The sequence below is a fragment of the Schistocerca serialis genome, chromosome 7 (assembly GCF_023864345.2).
Source record: "Schistocerca serialis cubense isolate TAMUIC-IGC-003099 chromosome 7, iqSchSeri2.2, whole genome shotgun sequence".
NCBI lineage: Eukaryota > Metazoa > Arthropoda > Insecta > Orthoptera > Acrididae > Schistocerca > Schistocerca serialis.
In genome coordinates this window covers 248422251-248438333 of record NC_064644.1, presented here as the reverse complement: position 1 = coordinate 248438333, position 16083 = coordinate 248422251, and the positions used below count along the sequence as shown (strand labels likewise).

The window sequence follows — 16083 nt, the reverse complement described above, 5'->3', positions numbered from 1 at the left end:
TCGAGATCCACAGTGTCAAGAATGTGACAAGAATACCACAAATGAAGAACGCAATGGCCGACGGCCTTCATTTAACGACCGAGAGCTGCGGCATTTGCGTAGCGTTGTCAGAGCTAATAGGTAAGCAACACTACGTGAAATAACCGCAGAAATCAATGTAGGACGTACAACGAATGTATCCATTAGGCCAGTGGCGTTAATGGCCTATGGCGGCAACACGACATCGCTTGCAGTTCCTCCCCTGGGCTCATGGAAAACCTTGGCCTGGTCAGATGAGACCCGATTTAAGTTGGTAAGAGCTGATGGTAGGGTTGAGTGTTCGCAGACCAGCGAAACCATGGACCCAAGTTGTCAACAAGGCACTTTGCAAATGGTTCAAATGGCTCTGAGCACTATGGGACTTAACTTCTAACGTCATCAGTCCCCTAGAACTTAGAACTACTTAAACCTAACTAACCTAAGGACGCCACACACATCCATACCCGAGGCAGGATTGGAACCTGCGACCGTGGCGGTCGCGCGGTTCCAGACTGTAGCGCCTAGAACCGCTCTGCCACCCCGGCCGGCAGGCACTTTGCAAGCTGATGGTGGTTCCATAGTGGTGTGGGCTTGTTTTCTGGTATGGACTTGGTCCTCTGGTCCTATTGAATCGATCACTTGCTAGAAATGGTTTTGTTGGGTTACTTGGAGGCTGTCTGCAACCATTAATTGACTTCATGTTCCCAAACAACGATGGAATTTTTGTGGATGACAATGCGCCATGTCACCGGGCCACAAGTGTTTGCGATTAGTTTGAAGAACATTCTGGACCATTCGAGCGAATGATTTGGCCACCCAGATCGTCCAACATGAATCCGATCGAACACCTGTGGGGTACAATCGAAAGGTCAGTTCCTGCACAAAATTCTGCACCGGCAACACTTTCGGAGTTGCAGACGGCTATAGAGGCAACTTAGCTATATATTTCTGTAGTGGACGTCCAACGACTTCCTGAGTCCACGCCACGTTGAGCTGCTGCACTACGCCGGGCAAAAGGAGGTCTGACAAGATATTAGGTGGTATCCCAGGAGTTTTGTAACCTCAGAGTATTACTTGTGACATATTCGTTAAGGAAAAAATGTACTGAGAAGCAGTTAGTATACCCGGTTCTTTGAATAGGCTTCCGCAAGACATTCTTGAATGTATACCATAAATAATTCGTATCACACGTTTTTGGACCTGTGAAACGTTTACCTGGCTTGATGTATCATTCGAATATACGATACTGTATGACATTAGGGACTAAAAATTCTGTTATTTTTATTTTTACTTCACCTAAGTGTGACAATATTCGCAGTGTAAACCATTATTTGCCTGTGGTCCTCTCAACAGTTACACATGTGCTCCTGCCAAATGCCTTTATCAAACAATGAATCCCAAAAATTTAACACTGTTAACCTTTTTTATCTGTATGTGTACATATTTTATACATGTGTCGGATGGAAACGTGTTGCAGATGTGAAATGCACACAGCCAGCGAGTTTTTCAAAGTCTAATGACAGTGAATTGCCCAGAAACGACATCCGTGAAAATTTCATTAGCAGATCTTTCAGAAATGATATGTAATGTTCTATTTACTACAATATTTCCATCATCTGCACCCAAAACCAACTTAGTGCCTAGTACTGTTACTGTTAAGTGTTCATTAATCTATTTAAAAATGTATGGAGCCTAAGATGTAACACTATGGGACATGCTATTTAATTAGTTCCCAATGTGATGAAGACTGATGATACCTTAACACAGGAATTATTTCTACTGACTCCCTCTGTTTCCTATTAAGAAGGCATTACTTGAACCATAACATTTTTATTTACTTAAGGAAATGTGATTTTTTGCAATCCAATGACTTTAACGTGCTGATATCCTGTAATTTATTTTCTAGGAACTAGATACAGTCTCAATGCGTGTGTAGACAATTTCTTGGCCTCCACGAGAACAACGCACTAAGATAACGTTTTCTTAAAACAGATCTAGCATTATTTTGGCGAAAGGTTGGTGGCTTGTTTCCATTAATATCAGAAGAACTGTTAGGATTACCGATTCAATGGCGCATGATTCACACTGTACATTACCTAATACCAATACAAATATAAAAATGTATTATTAGAAACAAACAGAACTAAAAGTCCAATTTATTAATTATTTCCTGGTTTTGTGTAATATTTGAAACTACTATTACAGCAGTTATAATTTGCCACGTGTAAAGAAGGAATATTAATTTGTATCCCTTGTCTAAAGTTTACTTAGGAGGCAAAGAGCAGTATACAACTTTACGCTCCAGCCGTCAGTGCCGTTCTGTCGCCACTGTTAGTAGCATGCTCTTCGGGTTGCGCGTGGAATATTTAATGTTTATTTTCGTGTTAGTTTAGATATGGTGAAGGTACCAAGCTTCTGTACTGTTCATTGTGGATGACATAAAGCAAAAACAATAAGTATTAAGTTAAGAGGCAGCAGCAACGGTATTCCGAACTAAATTTTTCTATGGAGTGTCAGAAGCAGAAACGTGTCCCTCGTGTGGTACCTATCCCACCGTTGCCAGTTACCAGAGTAGACAACGGATGAAGCGTGTGTGATGGAGACAGGATCAAACGCTTCTTTCGCGCATCCTCGAAGCACTCTCTCTTGTGGCAAAGGCCAGAACTCACACACTCTTTAGCTCAGTACTAAGTACACAAGAGAGAATTTATGCGACTTACTGTTCCGTCGATATGGTCGGAAACGTGTGGTGCGGACACACTTTAATTTTCTGCACTGTCGTGATATAAACTCATTCTAAATAAGGTAGCCAGCCTCGCTTTGGGCCACGACACAGGGCTAAACTTTTCATCATTCCAAAGTCAATAATTAAAAGCACTGTAGCAACCCAACCACTTTAAAAACGATCCCGAGATCCGAGCACTGGACTAGCATATAGGCCTACACTGTTATGCAAAACTTAAGGACGTGAATAACTTTCACGTGACGTGTAACTGCCAAGCAACATTGCTCGATGAAACTTCGACAATACATTGCAGAAATAAATGCTACAGAACAGAGTAGAAGGAAACTGAGAGAAATACGCAATGAGACAAACAGAAACGGCACATTTATTAAAAGATAATAGTTACACTGAAGCCACCACTACTCATAATGGTTCAAAAATGGTTCAGATGGCTCTGAGCACTATGGGACTTAACTTCTGAGGTCATCAGTTCCATAGAACGTAGAACTACTTAAACCTAACTAACCTAAGGACATCACACACATCCATGCCCGAGGCAGGATTCGAACCTGCAACTGTAGCGGTCGCGCGGTTCCAGACTGTAGCGCCTAGAACCGCTCGGCCACTCCGGCCGGCTCATAATGGTCCCCTAGAGATTATAAAAGGCAGGATATTTCCTAATAGGGTTTAAGATCGCCGCGGACGGCAATGTATCCTCTGTAACGAGCTCCCGTGCTACCCACAATGCTGGTTCTTGTGGTAGGGTATTCCATTCCACCACTAGTGCTGGTGACAACTGTTGGATGGTCGTTGGTGCATGTAGATGCTCTGCAATACATCTCCCCAACGCATCCCACACTTGCTCAATGGGTGTTAAATCAGGGCAGCAGGCAGGCCAGACTACTCTCCGAATATTCTCTCGTTCCAAGAGATCTTCCTCCTTCGCCGTTCGATGCGTTCGCGTATTGTCATCCACAAAAATGAATGAAGTCAGAGCCGAATTCAACCCTCAGACGACGCACACGGGGAAGGAGTACAGCTTCACAATACTGTAGACTGGTGAATGTGCCGTATTTAAAGTTCGGACGTCAGTATGCATGTGCAACATTATGCCTCCCCCCACCATAACATCTGAACCACAAAAACAATTATGTTCGACAATGTTTCTGGGTGCATTTAGTGTTCCCACCTCTCGTCCTATGAGGTATGTCCAGCGTTGCCGCACATGACGTTATGGTTGGGGAGCCCTAATGTTGTATGTATGTACTGACTTCCAAATCTTTGAACACGGTACACTTACCAGGTAACGTTATTGTGACACTGTTTTTCTTCCCCTTGTCCGTCTTTTCAGGGCCGCATTCGGCCTTAACTGGATCGAACAGCTCAGGTGGAAGAGCTCCTGAAACGAGAGAATATTCGGCGAACGGACTCGCCTGCCCATTCTCTTGGCGTAATCTTATCAAACATGTGTGTGGTGTGTTGGGAGATATATGCAGCACGTCCACATGTGCCAACGTCCATTCAGCAGTTGTCAGTTGCGCTTGTGGATGAATAAAACGTCCTTCCAGAGGAGCTCCTCACCAACCTCGTACCCAGCATGGGAGCACGTGTAACTTCCCCTCAGAAAAATTTATAAATGACTGTGCTGGTAAACTTCTACGTTATTTGATTTTCAAAGAGCTGAGCAAAACTGAACGTACTCACAATTTCTCGCTTTACTTATTGTGATCATCTTTAAACTGACACACAATATTTTTAGCGTAACGCAATCTGACTTTCAATAATCCCTACAAAAGAATGGCCTCACTAACAATAACCTATACTTTCATGAATCACTTGCCTCACAAAAATCTTCGTTACTCAAATTACTACAGTACATCGAGCGTCAATACTGCCAGCTAAATAAAAGATTCTAACTACTGAAGGCGCTAACTACTGACAGGCATAGTTAGCAAATGAAAGATTTTGATGGAGAACAAACAATGAATTTACCTTAATAGCGTTCAAAAGTCATTTTATATATATCAGTTCATGACATCCAGTATTACAAATTTCCTTTTTCTGACGGACACACGTCCAGACCGTCTGCTCTCTAAACTCTGCCATCTCTCCCCCCACATCCAACACTGCTGGCGGCTCACCTCCAACTGCACAACGCTACGCGCTCTTCACATCCAACTGCCCAACACTACAATAGCGAATATTGCAACAATGCCAACCAGCCACAGACAGCACACAGCACAGTCAGTGATTTTCATACAGAGCGCTACATGGCGTTACCAACGTAAAAACCTAAACAGCCTAGTTACATAGCCCCCATGCTCCCCCAAAAAAAATTTACAAATTGTTTTGGGCAGTGCCCAATACAGCTTTGAAAAAATTTTTCATAATTGCAATAACAAAGATATTAAATCCACACACTTATTGATACACTGTTGGTCAAAAGCAAAAATTGTTCTCGTAACGACAGTCCTGACCATTCATCACTGTAGTAATTGCATTGCACAAAGTCTGATCAGTAAAAGAAAATGCACGTGGAAGTAGTGGATTTCCTTGTAGTCTTGAAGAAGTAGTGCCATCACAGAGCAGACCCACTGTAGTAATGGTAGAGAGTATGGTATTGGTGGGCCACCAGAGCTGCATACCCACTGCAGTCCTTGTAGAAATAATGGTATTGGTGGGCCATTAAAGGTGCAGACCCACTGTAGTCCTTCTAGAGATAATGGTATTGCTGGGCCATCAAAGGTGTAGACCCACTATAGTCCTTGTAGAGATGGCTAGCAGCCATCCATTGCGACTGTGCGGGTGCACAATCACCATCAAATGGTTCAAATGACTCTGAGCACTATGGGACTTAATATCTGTGGTCATCAGTCCCCTACAACTTAGAACTACTTAAGCCCAACGAACCTAAGGACATCACACATATCCATGCCCAAGGCAGGATTCGAACCTGCGACCGTAGCGGTCACGCGCTTCCAGACCGAAGCGCCTAGAACCGCATGGCCACACCAGCTGGCACAATCACCATCGAAGAGTCTTGCGGATAATATAACAAGTCCATGAAACACCACTTGTGCACTCACAAAAAATTTTTGAAATGTCCTTAAAACCACCAATGGTGTTAATCAGTCCCTTCCTGAATTATCAACACCTGTGCGAGCACTGAAAGTCACTTTTTTTTAACTTCTCACATATTGTGCATATACTGTGACCAACAAAAACGTGTGCATTGAAATGAAACTTAATTTGAAGAACTGGTGTCTATACAATTGCAAATTTACGACATGAGACTACAATTACAAAGATACAAAAAACATCATTAAGGAACATAATAATACAGATAACATTTGTAGTTATACAGGCTTTAAAAAGAATAGAAATAAACTTATACATCAATGTTACATGAATTATGACATAAGCAAATACATAAAAGATCAGAATAGCTTTCGAAACCTCAACTTCACACATGAGCATTAAAACAAAACAGAATAAATGATGTCTAAACATCTTTACAAAGTAAATAACATATTATTAGAAAAATTCTAGAACATAACTCTTATCAGATAAACACATAAAGACAGGAGGAACACAAATACACAAGGGTACACAAACATATAGTGGGATAACACAAAAGGAAAGGACAGGGTTTGTTTTATTGCAGTATTTATCGTATTTGATTTGCAAAAAAACTTTCTTTACTTCTTGGAGATCTCCCTTAGTTCATCATTATTCCCAAAAAGTCCTATCTATACCTGTGGCCCCTAAACCCTACTGTTCTGTTCGTATCCTCTTTCAAAATAATTATTCTTCATTGTACAGTACTTTTTTGCCAAAATTTTTTTGCTTCTAGCTTCTCAATGCATTTCTTCCAATTCATCACAGCTCATTCTCTTATATAGCCTACCCCCTCTTAAGCCAACTTAAATCTACTGAGCTCAGATATATATACTAAGGGACGAGGCAATGCACCTGCACATAACAAATTAACACAAACATTAATGACAGAAAAATGCAAATTGGCAAAGCAAGCAGCAGTATATCTAAATTAACAAAGCAAATGGAACATTAAAACTAATATGAGCCAACGTGCAGCAACAAGAAAAATAAATCAGTAGTAAAACTGGCTTAGCAGAGTAATACAAAGTGACAAATGCAATAACTTATACATAAACATGACAAATCTCAAGCAGAAAGAATATTAGAGTAAAGATAGGAAATGTCTAATACCTATGTCAGATCATAACACTGGGGTGATGCATCACCTTAACTTACTGTACCAGAAAAGTTACCAAATCGTTGAAAAAATTATGTATGCAATTCCTGTGAAGGGAAATGTCTATTTGTGCTCCCTTTTCTAAGAAAGTAGATCATAAAATTATTCTTTACTGGGTCTTAGTAGTGTTCAAATGTCATTGACATCCAGTCCTACAAATTTCCTTTTTCTGGCGGACACACGTCCAGATCGTCCGCCCACAAAATTCTGCCATCTCTCTCCCCACATCCACCACTGCTGGCGGCTCACCTCCAACTGCACAACGCTACGCGCTCTTCACATCTCGACTACCCAACACTACAACAGCAAATATTCCAACAATGCAAACCAGCCACAGACTGTACACAGCACAGTCAGTGATTTTCATACAGAGCGCTACGTGGCGTTACCAACATAAAAACCTAAACAGCCTACTTACACAGAGCATACTTTGCCGTCCTTGGTGATAACACATCCTATTACACGGTCCACTCACATTAATATGACCACAGCCTGTGTTCGACGCCAGCGTGCAGTAACACCCACAGGTGGCAGGTGGAGGCACTTGCAATGGAGGGTATTAAGGCGTGTCAGGGGGTCGGGGGAAGTGTTGGGGAAGGGGGGGGGGACATGGAAACAGTGCAGTCGTTGTCACAATGCGGAAACGGAGCGATTTATCTGACTCCCAAAAGTGCATGATCATTGGCTTTTGGATCAAATGTAGAAGCATTTCGGAAATGGCTAAGTTTGTAAACTGTTCGCATGCCACTAAAGTACACCATGCATGTCAAAGTAGCGCAATCCAAACCGTCGCCAAAGCAACTGTGTGGCAGCACGAGCCATAGGTAACAAGTGTTTACCATAGCTGCAGAGATGTGTACAGGCGAATAGACGTGCGACTGCTGTGCGGCTGATCACTTAGACGAACCAAGGGGCTACCAACAGTCTCTGCTCAGCGATCGTTCAGTCAATGTTGTAGCGTGTGGGACTCCGCAGCAGGCTCCTGGTTCACGTACCCATGCTGACTGTTGTTCACTGGCGGCGAAGGCTGGAATTTGAACGCCAATGCCGCAGCTTGATGTCCACTGAGTGGTGACAGGCGGCGTTTTCAGTTAAACCAGATTTTTTTGGCCCATCAGACAGATGCCCAATGGCGTGTACGGCGTGAAACGTCTGAAAGCAAACACATTGGAACAATCTTCTGAAGACTCCAGACCAGAGGAGAGATCGTTTTGGTCGGGGGATGTTTCGTCATTCTGGAAGGCACTATGGATCAACACAAGTATGCATCTGTCCTTGAGGACCACTCCATCCCTACTTGCAGTTTGCTTTTCCTCGGTACGATGGCATCTGCCAGCAGGACCATGCAAAGTGTCTCACAGCTCGCAGTGTATGTGTGTGTGTTCGAAGGGCACCAGGATGAGCCAACCGTAATGCCCTAGCCACCACGGATTTAAACCCAGTCAGGAATCTGTGGGACCATCTCAACTGGGCTGCGGCTGTGACAGTGACTGTGACTGTACAGTGTAAACACCTTGTCCGACAGTCTGTAATGTCCAGGCGACCATCATAATTCGCAGTGACTTCAGTATAATTAGTATCTTAGAATAAAAATGTCATTTATGTTGGTCTCGTTGTTATTTCTTTAACTTGCCTCCTATACTATACTACGAGGCTTGGTCGTAGGTTGTGTTCCAAAAATGAACAGCGTAGAGACAGAGACCTGACCATCATTTTGCAGGACAATGCTCAAGCATGTACAGTGCAAGCTGTTACTGATTTGCTTCACTGATGGGGCTGCTAAGTGCTATACCACCTACTGCACTGCCCTGACTTAAGCGCTCGTAAGTTCAACTCGATTTCTAAACTGAAGAAAACACTTCACGGCATTCGCTTCAGAACTGTTACAAATTCGTCGGGCAATAGAACGCCCCGTTCGAACTGTCAACACAACTGGCACTGCTAGGAGTACCCTACGACTTCCACATCTCTGGCAACGGGTTGTACACAATGCTGATGACTACTTTGAAGGTCAGTAAAACTTTGAAACACGTATCTATTTTGTACGAGCTGTAAATAAATAGTTGCCACTATTAAAGTTCCAACCCTCGTACACTGTGGCAGTTCTATCTACACAGGTTGGATAAAAGGTAGTAACAACACGGTTATAATTCATACCAGACGTTACTGACAGACGTTCACCGTATTACATGACTTCAATAAAATCGCTCCGCATCTGGACCACCTTCCCTCACAGAGATGGAAGGTGTCGTACATCGTCAGCGCATCAGTCTCTGTAGATGTGTTGTGAGGATCGCCCTATGGCACGGATGCCTTCCCTTGTGTTGTAGAGCGTGCCCAAAAAGATTACTTCATTTTGGAAAACGCGTCGTAATCGCATGGACTCGTATCGACTGAAAACGGCGGATGTTCTAGTATCTGCCACTCCCACTTACGTTGAAATTCCTGCACAGGATTCGCCGTGTGGCATTGTATGTTGTTATGAAGGATGATGGGATGCAATGCCAGAAGGAAACACTGTCGTTCTAACATTCTGCGTGGCGTCTGTTTGTTCTAAGTCGTATCTCCCTACCACTTTCGCGCAACGACGCTCTGAGCGTGTTTTTTTAGGGAATTGACTAGTTTGAACCTGGGACCTGTTGCTGGTAAGAAGACACCAGACCACATATGACATGTAGAGTTCAGAAGAGTACAATGAGACTAGCGATGATATAATCAAATACTTAATGATTTCAGCGTCAGCTCCACTGCACTCCCTGTAAAAGAATCTTAATACTAACTAAATTTACTGGAAGGGGTTCAAGGCTTTCCTATTTTTAGTTAGCTGGTAAATAAACGTAGAAAAAAGCAGTTATATTTACCATTGGAATTTTTATTCTACTCACAAAACATTTTTTATAAATTGCGCTATTGATAAAAGGAAATATTTTAATACAGGATGATAAAAACCAACTGCGTTCAACAAAAATGTGAACGAATATTCCCGGAATAGGTTTCCAAGTTCTATAATGGATCGAAGGATGACCTATGCCATATTACATCTATAATCTAGGTTTAAATTAAGTTTCATAAAAGAGAAAACTATCAAAAATGGTCTACAGTGACCCTCAATTATCTTTAATTACTTATTTAAGTTGTAGTAAATTACAGTGGCTGATGTGGCTTCTCAATAATTATATAACAGAAAAATCATCGCATTTCAGATTTTTACTTCAAGTAACAAATGTGAATATGACGAAGTTTAATTGACGATCGACACTAGTATTACGCAAAAAGGGGATGTAACAGATGAGACTTCTGCAATTCTTGGTGAAGACTTATGCACTCTTATGCGGCATCGCATGCATTCATTACCTTGTCGGTGGTTAGGCAGCGTCAGGGGCGACAGGCAGCGCAGCTCCACACACCTCGCCGTCTCGGTAGCAACTCTCTCGAACTCATCCTTGCTATTGTTTACCGAAGTTGGTTTAAGAAAAAGGTATCTGGCTGTGTTTTCAACTGACGAATCAGCGTATCAATGTTAACCTTGAGCTCCGCCTACCAAAATTCTGTCTATCCAATGAGAAACGTTATATTTTTGTGGTGAGGCAATGTTTTTAATGTTTGCTACGTAACAGAGACACGTATAGTCTCACGCTAAAACTTGCAGCTGGTGTGGCCCTTTTAGTGTTTTCGTAAGATCTATACTGTTCTTCTGGAGGGCTCTATCTTTTAACATGGGCTGGGGGATAGACCTCTTGGCGGTCGGGTGGTGATGCGGGTGTCCCATTGTCCTGCTCTCATCGTAGGGCCTTCTAGCACACACGGCTCTGCTCTCGGCTACTGTTCTCGTTTCTCCCCTCGGAACTGCGTCTGTTTCACGGTGGGAAGATATGATATGCGTTTAGACGTTCTTGTGTTAGTCTGTGGTATTCCATTTGCTCACTCGTTGATCGTATTACCTTGGTTCATTTAATGTCAGGATTTATTCGGAGCTATGTGACATATTGCCGGATTTGCTATCATGTCAGGGTTTTCATGGAAGGTGTTGGATTTGCCTGACACCTTACATCGTGCGCTACAACCACATAGCACTTCAGTATTGGTCCATACACGTTTTTCATGTTTCCTTCACATTTTGTTAGGGTGCTAGAACTGGCCTTTGGCACTTTCAGTCAGTGCACATAGCAACTGTCTCAAACACAGCCGTAGCCACTCACTGCACGCCATCAACTGACCTCCTGTTGTCAAATACAAACATCGAGAATGTCATGTGACGCACATCCTTCATGTTAAGGTGGTGTTCCACTACTTTTTATCTAACCCATGTATTTATGTTCCAAATTTCATCGTACTACAATATTGGCCATTAAAATTGCTACACCACGAAGATGATGTGCTACAGACGCGAAATTTAACCGACAGGAAGAAGATGTTGTGACATGCAAATGATTAGCTTTTCAGAGCATTCACACAAGGTTGGCGCCGGTGGCGATACCTCCAACGTGCTGACATGAGGAAAGTTTCCAACCGATTTCTCATACACAAACAGCAGTTGATCGGCGTTGCCTCGTGAAACGTTGTTGCGATGCCTCGTGTAAGGAGGAGAAATGCGTACCATCACGTTTCCCACTATGATAAAGGTCGGATTGTAGCCTATCGCTATTGCGGTTTATCGCATCGCGACATTGCTGCTCGAGTTGGTCGAGATCCAATGACTGTTAGCAGAAAATGGAATCGGTGGGTTCAGGAGGGTAATACGGAACGCCTTGCTGGATCCCAAGGGCCTCGTATCACTAGCAGTCGAGATGACAGGCATCTTATCCTCATGGCTGTAACGGACCGTGCAGCCAAGTCTCGATCCCTGAGTCGACAGATGGGGACGTTTGCAAGACAACAACCATCTGCACCAATAGTTCGACGACGTTTGCAGCAGCATGGACTATCAGCTCGGAGACCATGGCTGCGGTTACCCTTGACGCTGCATCACAGACAGGAGCGCCTGCGATGCTGTACTCAACGACGAACCTAGGTGCACGAATGGGAAAACGTCATTTTTTCAGGCGAATCCAGGTTCTGTTTACAGCATCATGATGGTCGCATCCGTGTTTGGCGACATCGTGGTGAACGCACATTATAAGCGTGTATTCGTCATCGCCATACTGGCGTATCACCCGGCGTGATAGTATGGGGTGCCATTGGTTACACGTCTCGGTCACCTCTTGTTCGCATTGACGGCACTTTGAACTGTGGACGTTACATTTCAGATGTGTTACGAGCCATGGCTCTACCCTGCGAAACCCTACATTTCAGCAGGATAATTCACGACTGCATGTTGCAGGTCCTGTACGGGCCTTTCTGGATACAGAAAATGTTCGACTGCTGCCCTGGCCAGCACATTCTCCAAATCTCTCACCAACTGAAAACGTCTGGTCAATGGTGCCGAAGCAACTGGCTCGTCACAATACGCCAATCACTACTCTTGATGAACTGTGGTATCGTGTTGAAGCTGCATGGGCAGCTGTACCTGTACACGCCATCCAAGCTCTGTTTGACTCAATGCCCAGGCGTATCAAGGCCATTATTATGGCCGGAGGTGGTTGTTCTGGGTACTGATTTCTCAGGATATATGCACCCAAACTGCGTGAAAATGTAATCACATGTCAGTTCTAGTATAATATATTTGTGCAATGAATACCCTTTTATCATCTGCGTTTCTTCTTGGTGTAGCACTTTTAATGGCCAGTAGTGTATGTTACTCGGCAGTGACACATCGTGCGGAAGTTACTTTCGTCCTCCAGTTTTGGACCAATAAACGATGAGTGGGGATGCCACAAAGTATTCTGTATTTCCTCTCAGCACAGAATACATCGTGCACCCGCATTGTTTCCTGCATATTCTAGTCTAGCAGACTTTCAGGGAGCTGGGTGTAAGGTGCTCGCTGTCGGCAGCCGTGTCGACGGGCGAGCCGTGCGTGTTCGGGCCGCGGCCGCTGGACGGCTACTTCTGGCGCCGGCGGCCGCTGGAGCGCGCGCCGGGCGTGCGCACGTCGGACCGCGGCTGGGCGCCGCGCTACCCCACGTACCGGCCGCGGCCGCCGCCCGAGGGCACGGTGCGCGCGCTGCTGCGCCAGTCGGGCGCGCACCAGCTGCCCACCATCGTCATCACGCGGCCCCCGGGGCTCTGCGCGCGCCACCACCACGCCGCCGCCGCCGCCGCCGCCGTCGCCGCTGCAGACGCCACGGAGGTGGGCGCCGCCGAGGGCAACGGCGCCTCTCGTCGGGGCCGCGCCTCCGCCCGCAGGCACTCCGCGCCCGACCACCTCATGGTCGAGCCCGCGCAGTGACCGAGCCGCCGCCGGCGTCTCTGGCACTGGCTTCTCAAGACTCTGGCGGTCCACGTCTACCTTCTCGTCACTTGGTGACCGGAGCTCTTCACAGAGGCACTGGCGCGGCGATACTCCGAAATTAATCCTTCTGCATCGGGAACAGACGAAGTTCTCCGTCGACTTATATTGTCGGGCATCTGCGGCGGGTCAGGAAGATGTATTTGCCCCCTCGAAATGAAAACTGACCCGTTTTGTTTTTAAAGAAAATGTGGCGAAAATGTCGCCTTTCTCTTTACAACTATACGAAGACACGCGCATTTATACACAGCGAAACCAAAGCCCACAGACAAAATTCCAGAGGTTGTTCAGGGATATTTTCTAAATATTTTGGTACAAAGGACCCGAGTTGAATGAATTTCGTTTCATTTTTTACCCTCCTTTATTTTTGCATCTTTGTTGTATTGAATATATCTGTACAATAGCACAATTGTCGGTTGTATGAGCTGTATTTCTTGTTCCATTCACTCGTAGTACTTGCTGTTGGATATTAATTACTAACAAAAACCACCTAAACTGTTTTGTTACAAGACCGTAAGGAATTAAAGACATTCGCTGTCAGTAGGCATTGATTTATATCAAAGGAGCAAACTGAAAATTTGTGCCGGACTGGTATTCAAACCCACGTTTCCTGCTTACTAGGCAGATGCACTGACCACTACGTCATCTGGGCACAGAGCTCACCACAACTGTACGAACTACCCTAGCACACCTCTCGTCACGCCCAGATTCTCAGCTTGTACCACCCACCACTGACATAGTGCCCTTGGTCATCAGCCTCATTACTCGTGGCATCACGCCGATTACCGTAAGAGTTCAAGCTTGATGTGCATCTGCACTGAAGGGATCAGTGGCTGTTATCGCATTAGTTCTATACTGGTGTCTGTTCTTTCAGACATGTTCGAAAGAAAAGACACCATTTTGATCCTGCTACCACTATGAAACAAGACACTGAGGAATTAAAGACATTAGCTGGCAGTAGGCACTGCTTGATATCGACGGAGCAGGTTGAAAATTTGTGCTGGATCAGGATTCGACATGTCCGAAAGAACAGACACCACTTATGACGCGTATACTTGAGGCGATGGCAGTCAACGATCCCTTCAGCGCAGATGCACACCAAAGCCGAACCCTTACGGGAATGGGCGAGATAAGGCTAATGAGCTGATGGATTACCATGCTAGGGTAGTCCGTGCGCCTATAGTGACCACTGTGACCGGATGGCGTAGTGGTCAGCGCACCTGCCCAGTAAGCACGAGACACGGGCTCGAATCCCTGTCTGGCACGAATTTTCAGTTTGCCCCACTGACCAATGCTCACTGGCAGCTAACATCGTTAGTTTCTTAGTGTCTTGATTCATAGTAGCTGCAGGATCAAAATGATGTCTGTTTCTTTAGGACATGCCCAAAGTAAGAGACACCAGACATATATGTATTGTTACACATTTATTGTGCTATGACGTTTCTTTCGTAGAAAATCTTCGACTGCCTGAAGATGTTCTGCGAATGAAACTTGTGTAACACAATAAATTTGTAATAATACGGTTGAAGCGGTTTTCATTAATTATAAACATCAGTGTCAGCTGCAGTGCTCATCATTATCAGATTATTTGCTGTTAGATACGTTTACTGAATAAACGATATAAAAGTTGCAGATGCAGAGGTACGGTGACGTGGCTGCCGTCGCTCTTCCACTGCAATCAGTGAACACGTACAGGATCCGTATACTGGCTAGTTCAACAGTAAACCTATGCACAGTGCAATGTATCACTGTAGACGTACATCTGGAAAGAAACAGACCCCAGCAGTACTGAAAGTAACTTGAGGACGAAGAGCAAAGTGAGAATTACTGCTGTCAGCAGCGAGTACCGTCAGTAAATGGAACGATTTTGATTCCAAATGATACACACATTCGCATTGTTTTGCAGATATTTTCAGAGCAGTAAATGGAGGTAAGAAACCAAAGAAAATGTAATTACACTGTAACGAGCAGCTGGCGATCACGACTCTTCTTGTATCAAAACCTCCCTCCACAACCTCCCAAATTTTGTGGTTAGAGAATGAGCTTTACGTGTGTTACTGCAGAAGCACTTGTCTGAGTGCTCTTGAAATAGAGCCACGTCATGTAAAACTTCAATTTCACGAACAAGCTACATGGTGATGCAAAAGTAAGCGAAAATGTGAAACTTGTTTGACAAGTTGCTCCAGTAGCATTAGACATTTTTTCTTTTCTTCTTGTTCTTTCCTCTTTTTTTACGGTAATTGTTACATTATTCATCGACGTACTGTGTTAAGGCAGTAGTTTTCGGGGTGGTGTAGTACAGTCCACAGTAGTATATTTCGATACCTCTAATCAGTAAAAGAAACTGCCCTTGCTGACCGCTGGCCTTAAAAATACCTTGTCATAATTATTTTACTTTTTTACCAGCCTGCAATGTTTTTATTTCTTTCTTAGATAACGATGAGCTACAGCAACGCTACAGCACCACCTGACGCAATACAACTATATATCAATAGACTTCATCACTATTAAAAAAACACGAAAACCACATCGCTCTGCTGACAATCCATTTCAATGTTTCACTTCTCCTGTTACTTTTGCATCACCCATGATATTTAAGAATATCTGTTGCAGTAAGAACACACACATACCCTTGTTACATAATTTTGTCTGCAGAGATATGACATTCGTTCGTGTGAA

The 16083-nt window shown here is 44.2% G+C and overlaps 1 protein-coding gene across 1 annotated transcript in view; it reads left to right on the top strand.

The window, feature by feature from the left end:
• LOC126412994 (arrestin domain-containing protein 17-like) overlaps nt 1–13344 on the top strand; it is a 198760-nt gene extending 185416 nt beyond the window's left edge. The window contains exon 10 of the mRNA XM_050082886.1: nt 12950–13344. Coding sequence (XP_049938843.1) covers nt 12950–13344 — 395 coding nt within the window. The remainder of the gene's footprint in view (nt 1–12949) is intronic.
• The last annotated feature ends 2739 nt before the right edge of the window (nt 13345–16083 follow it).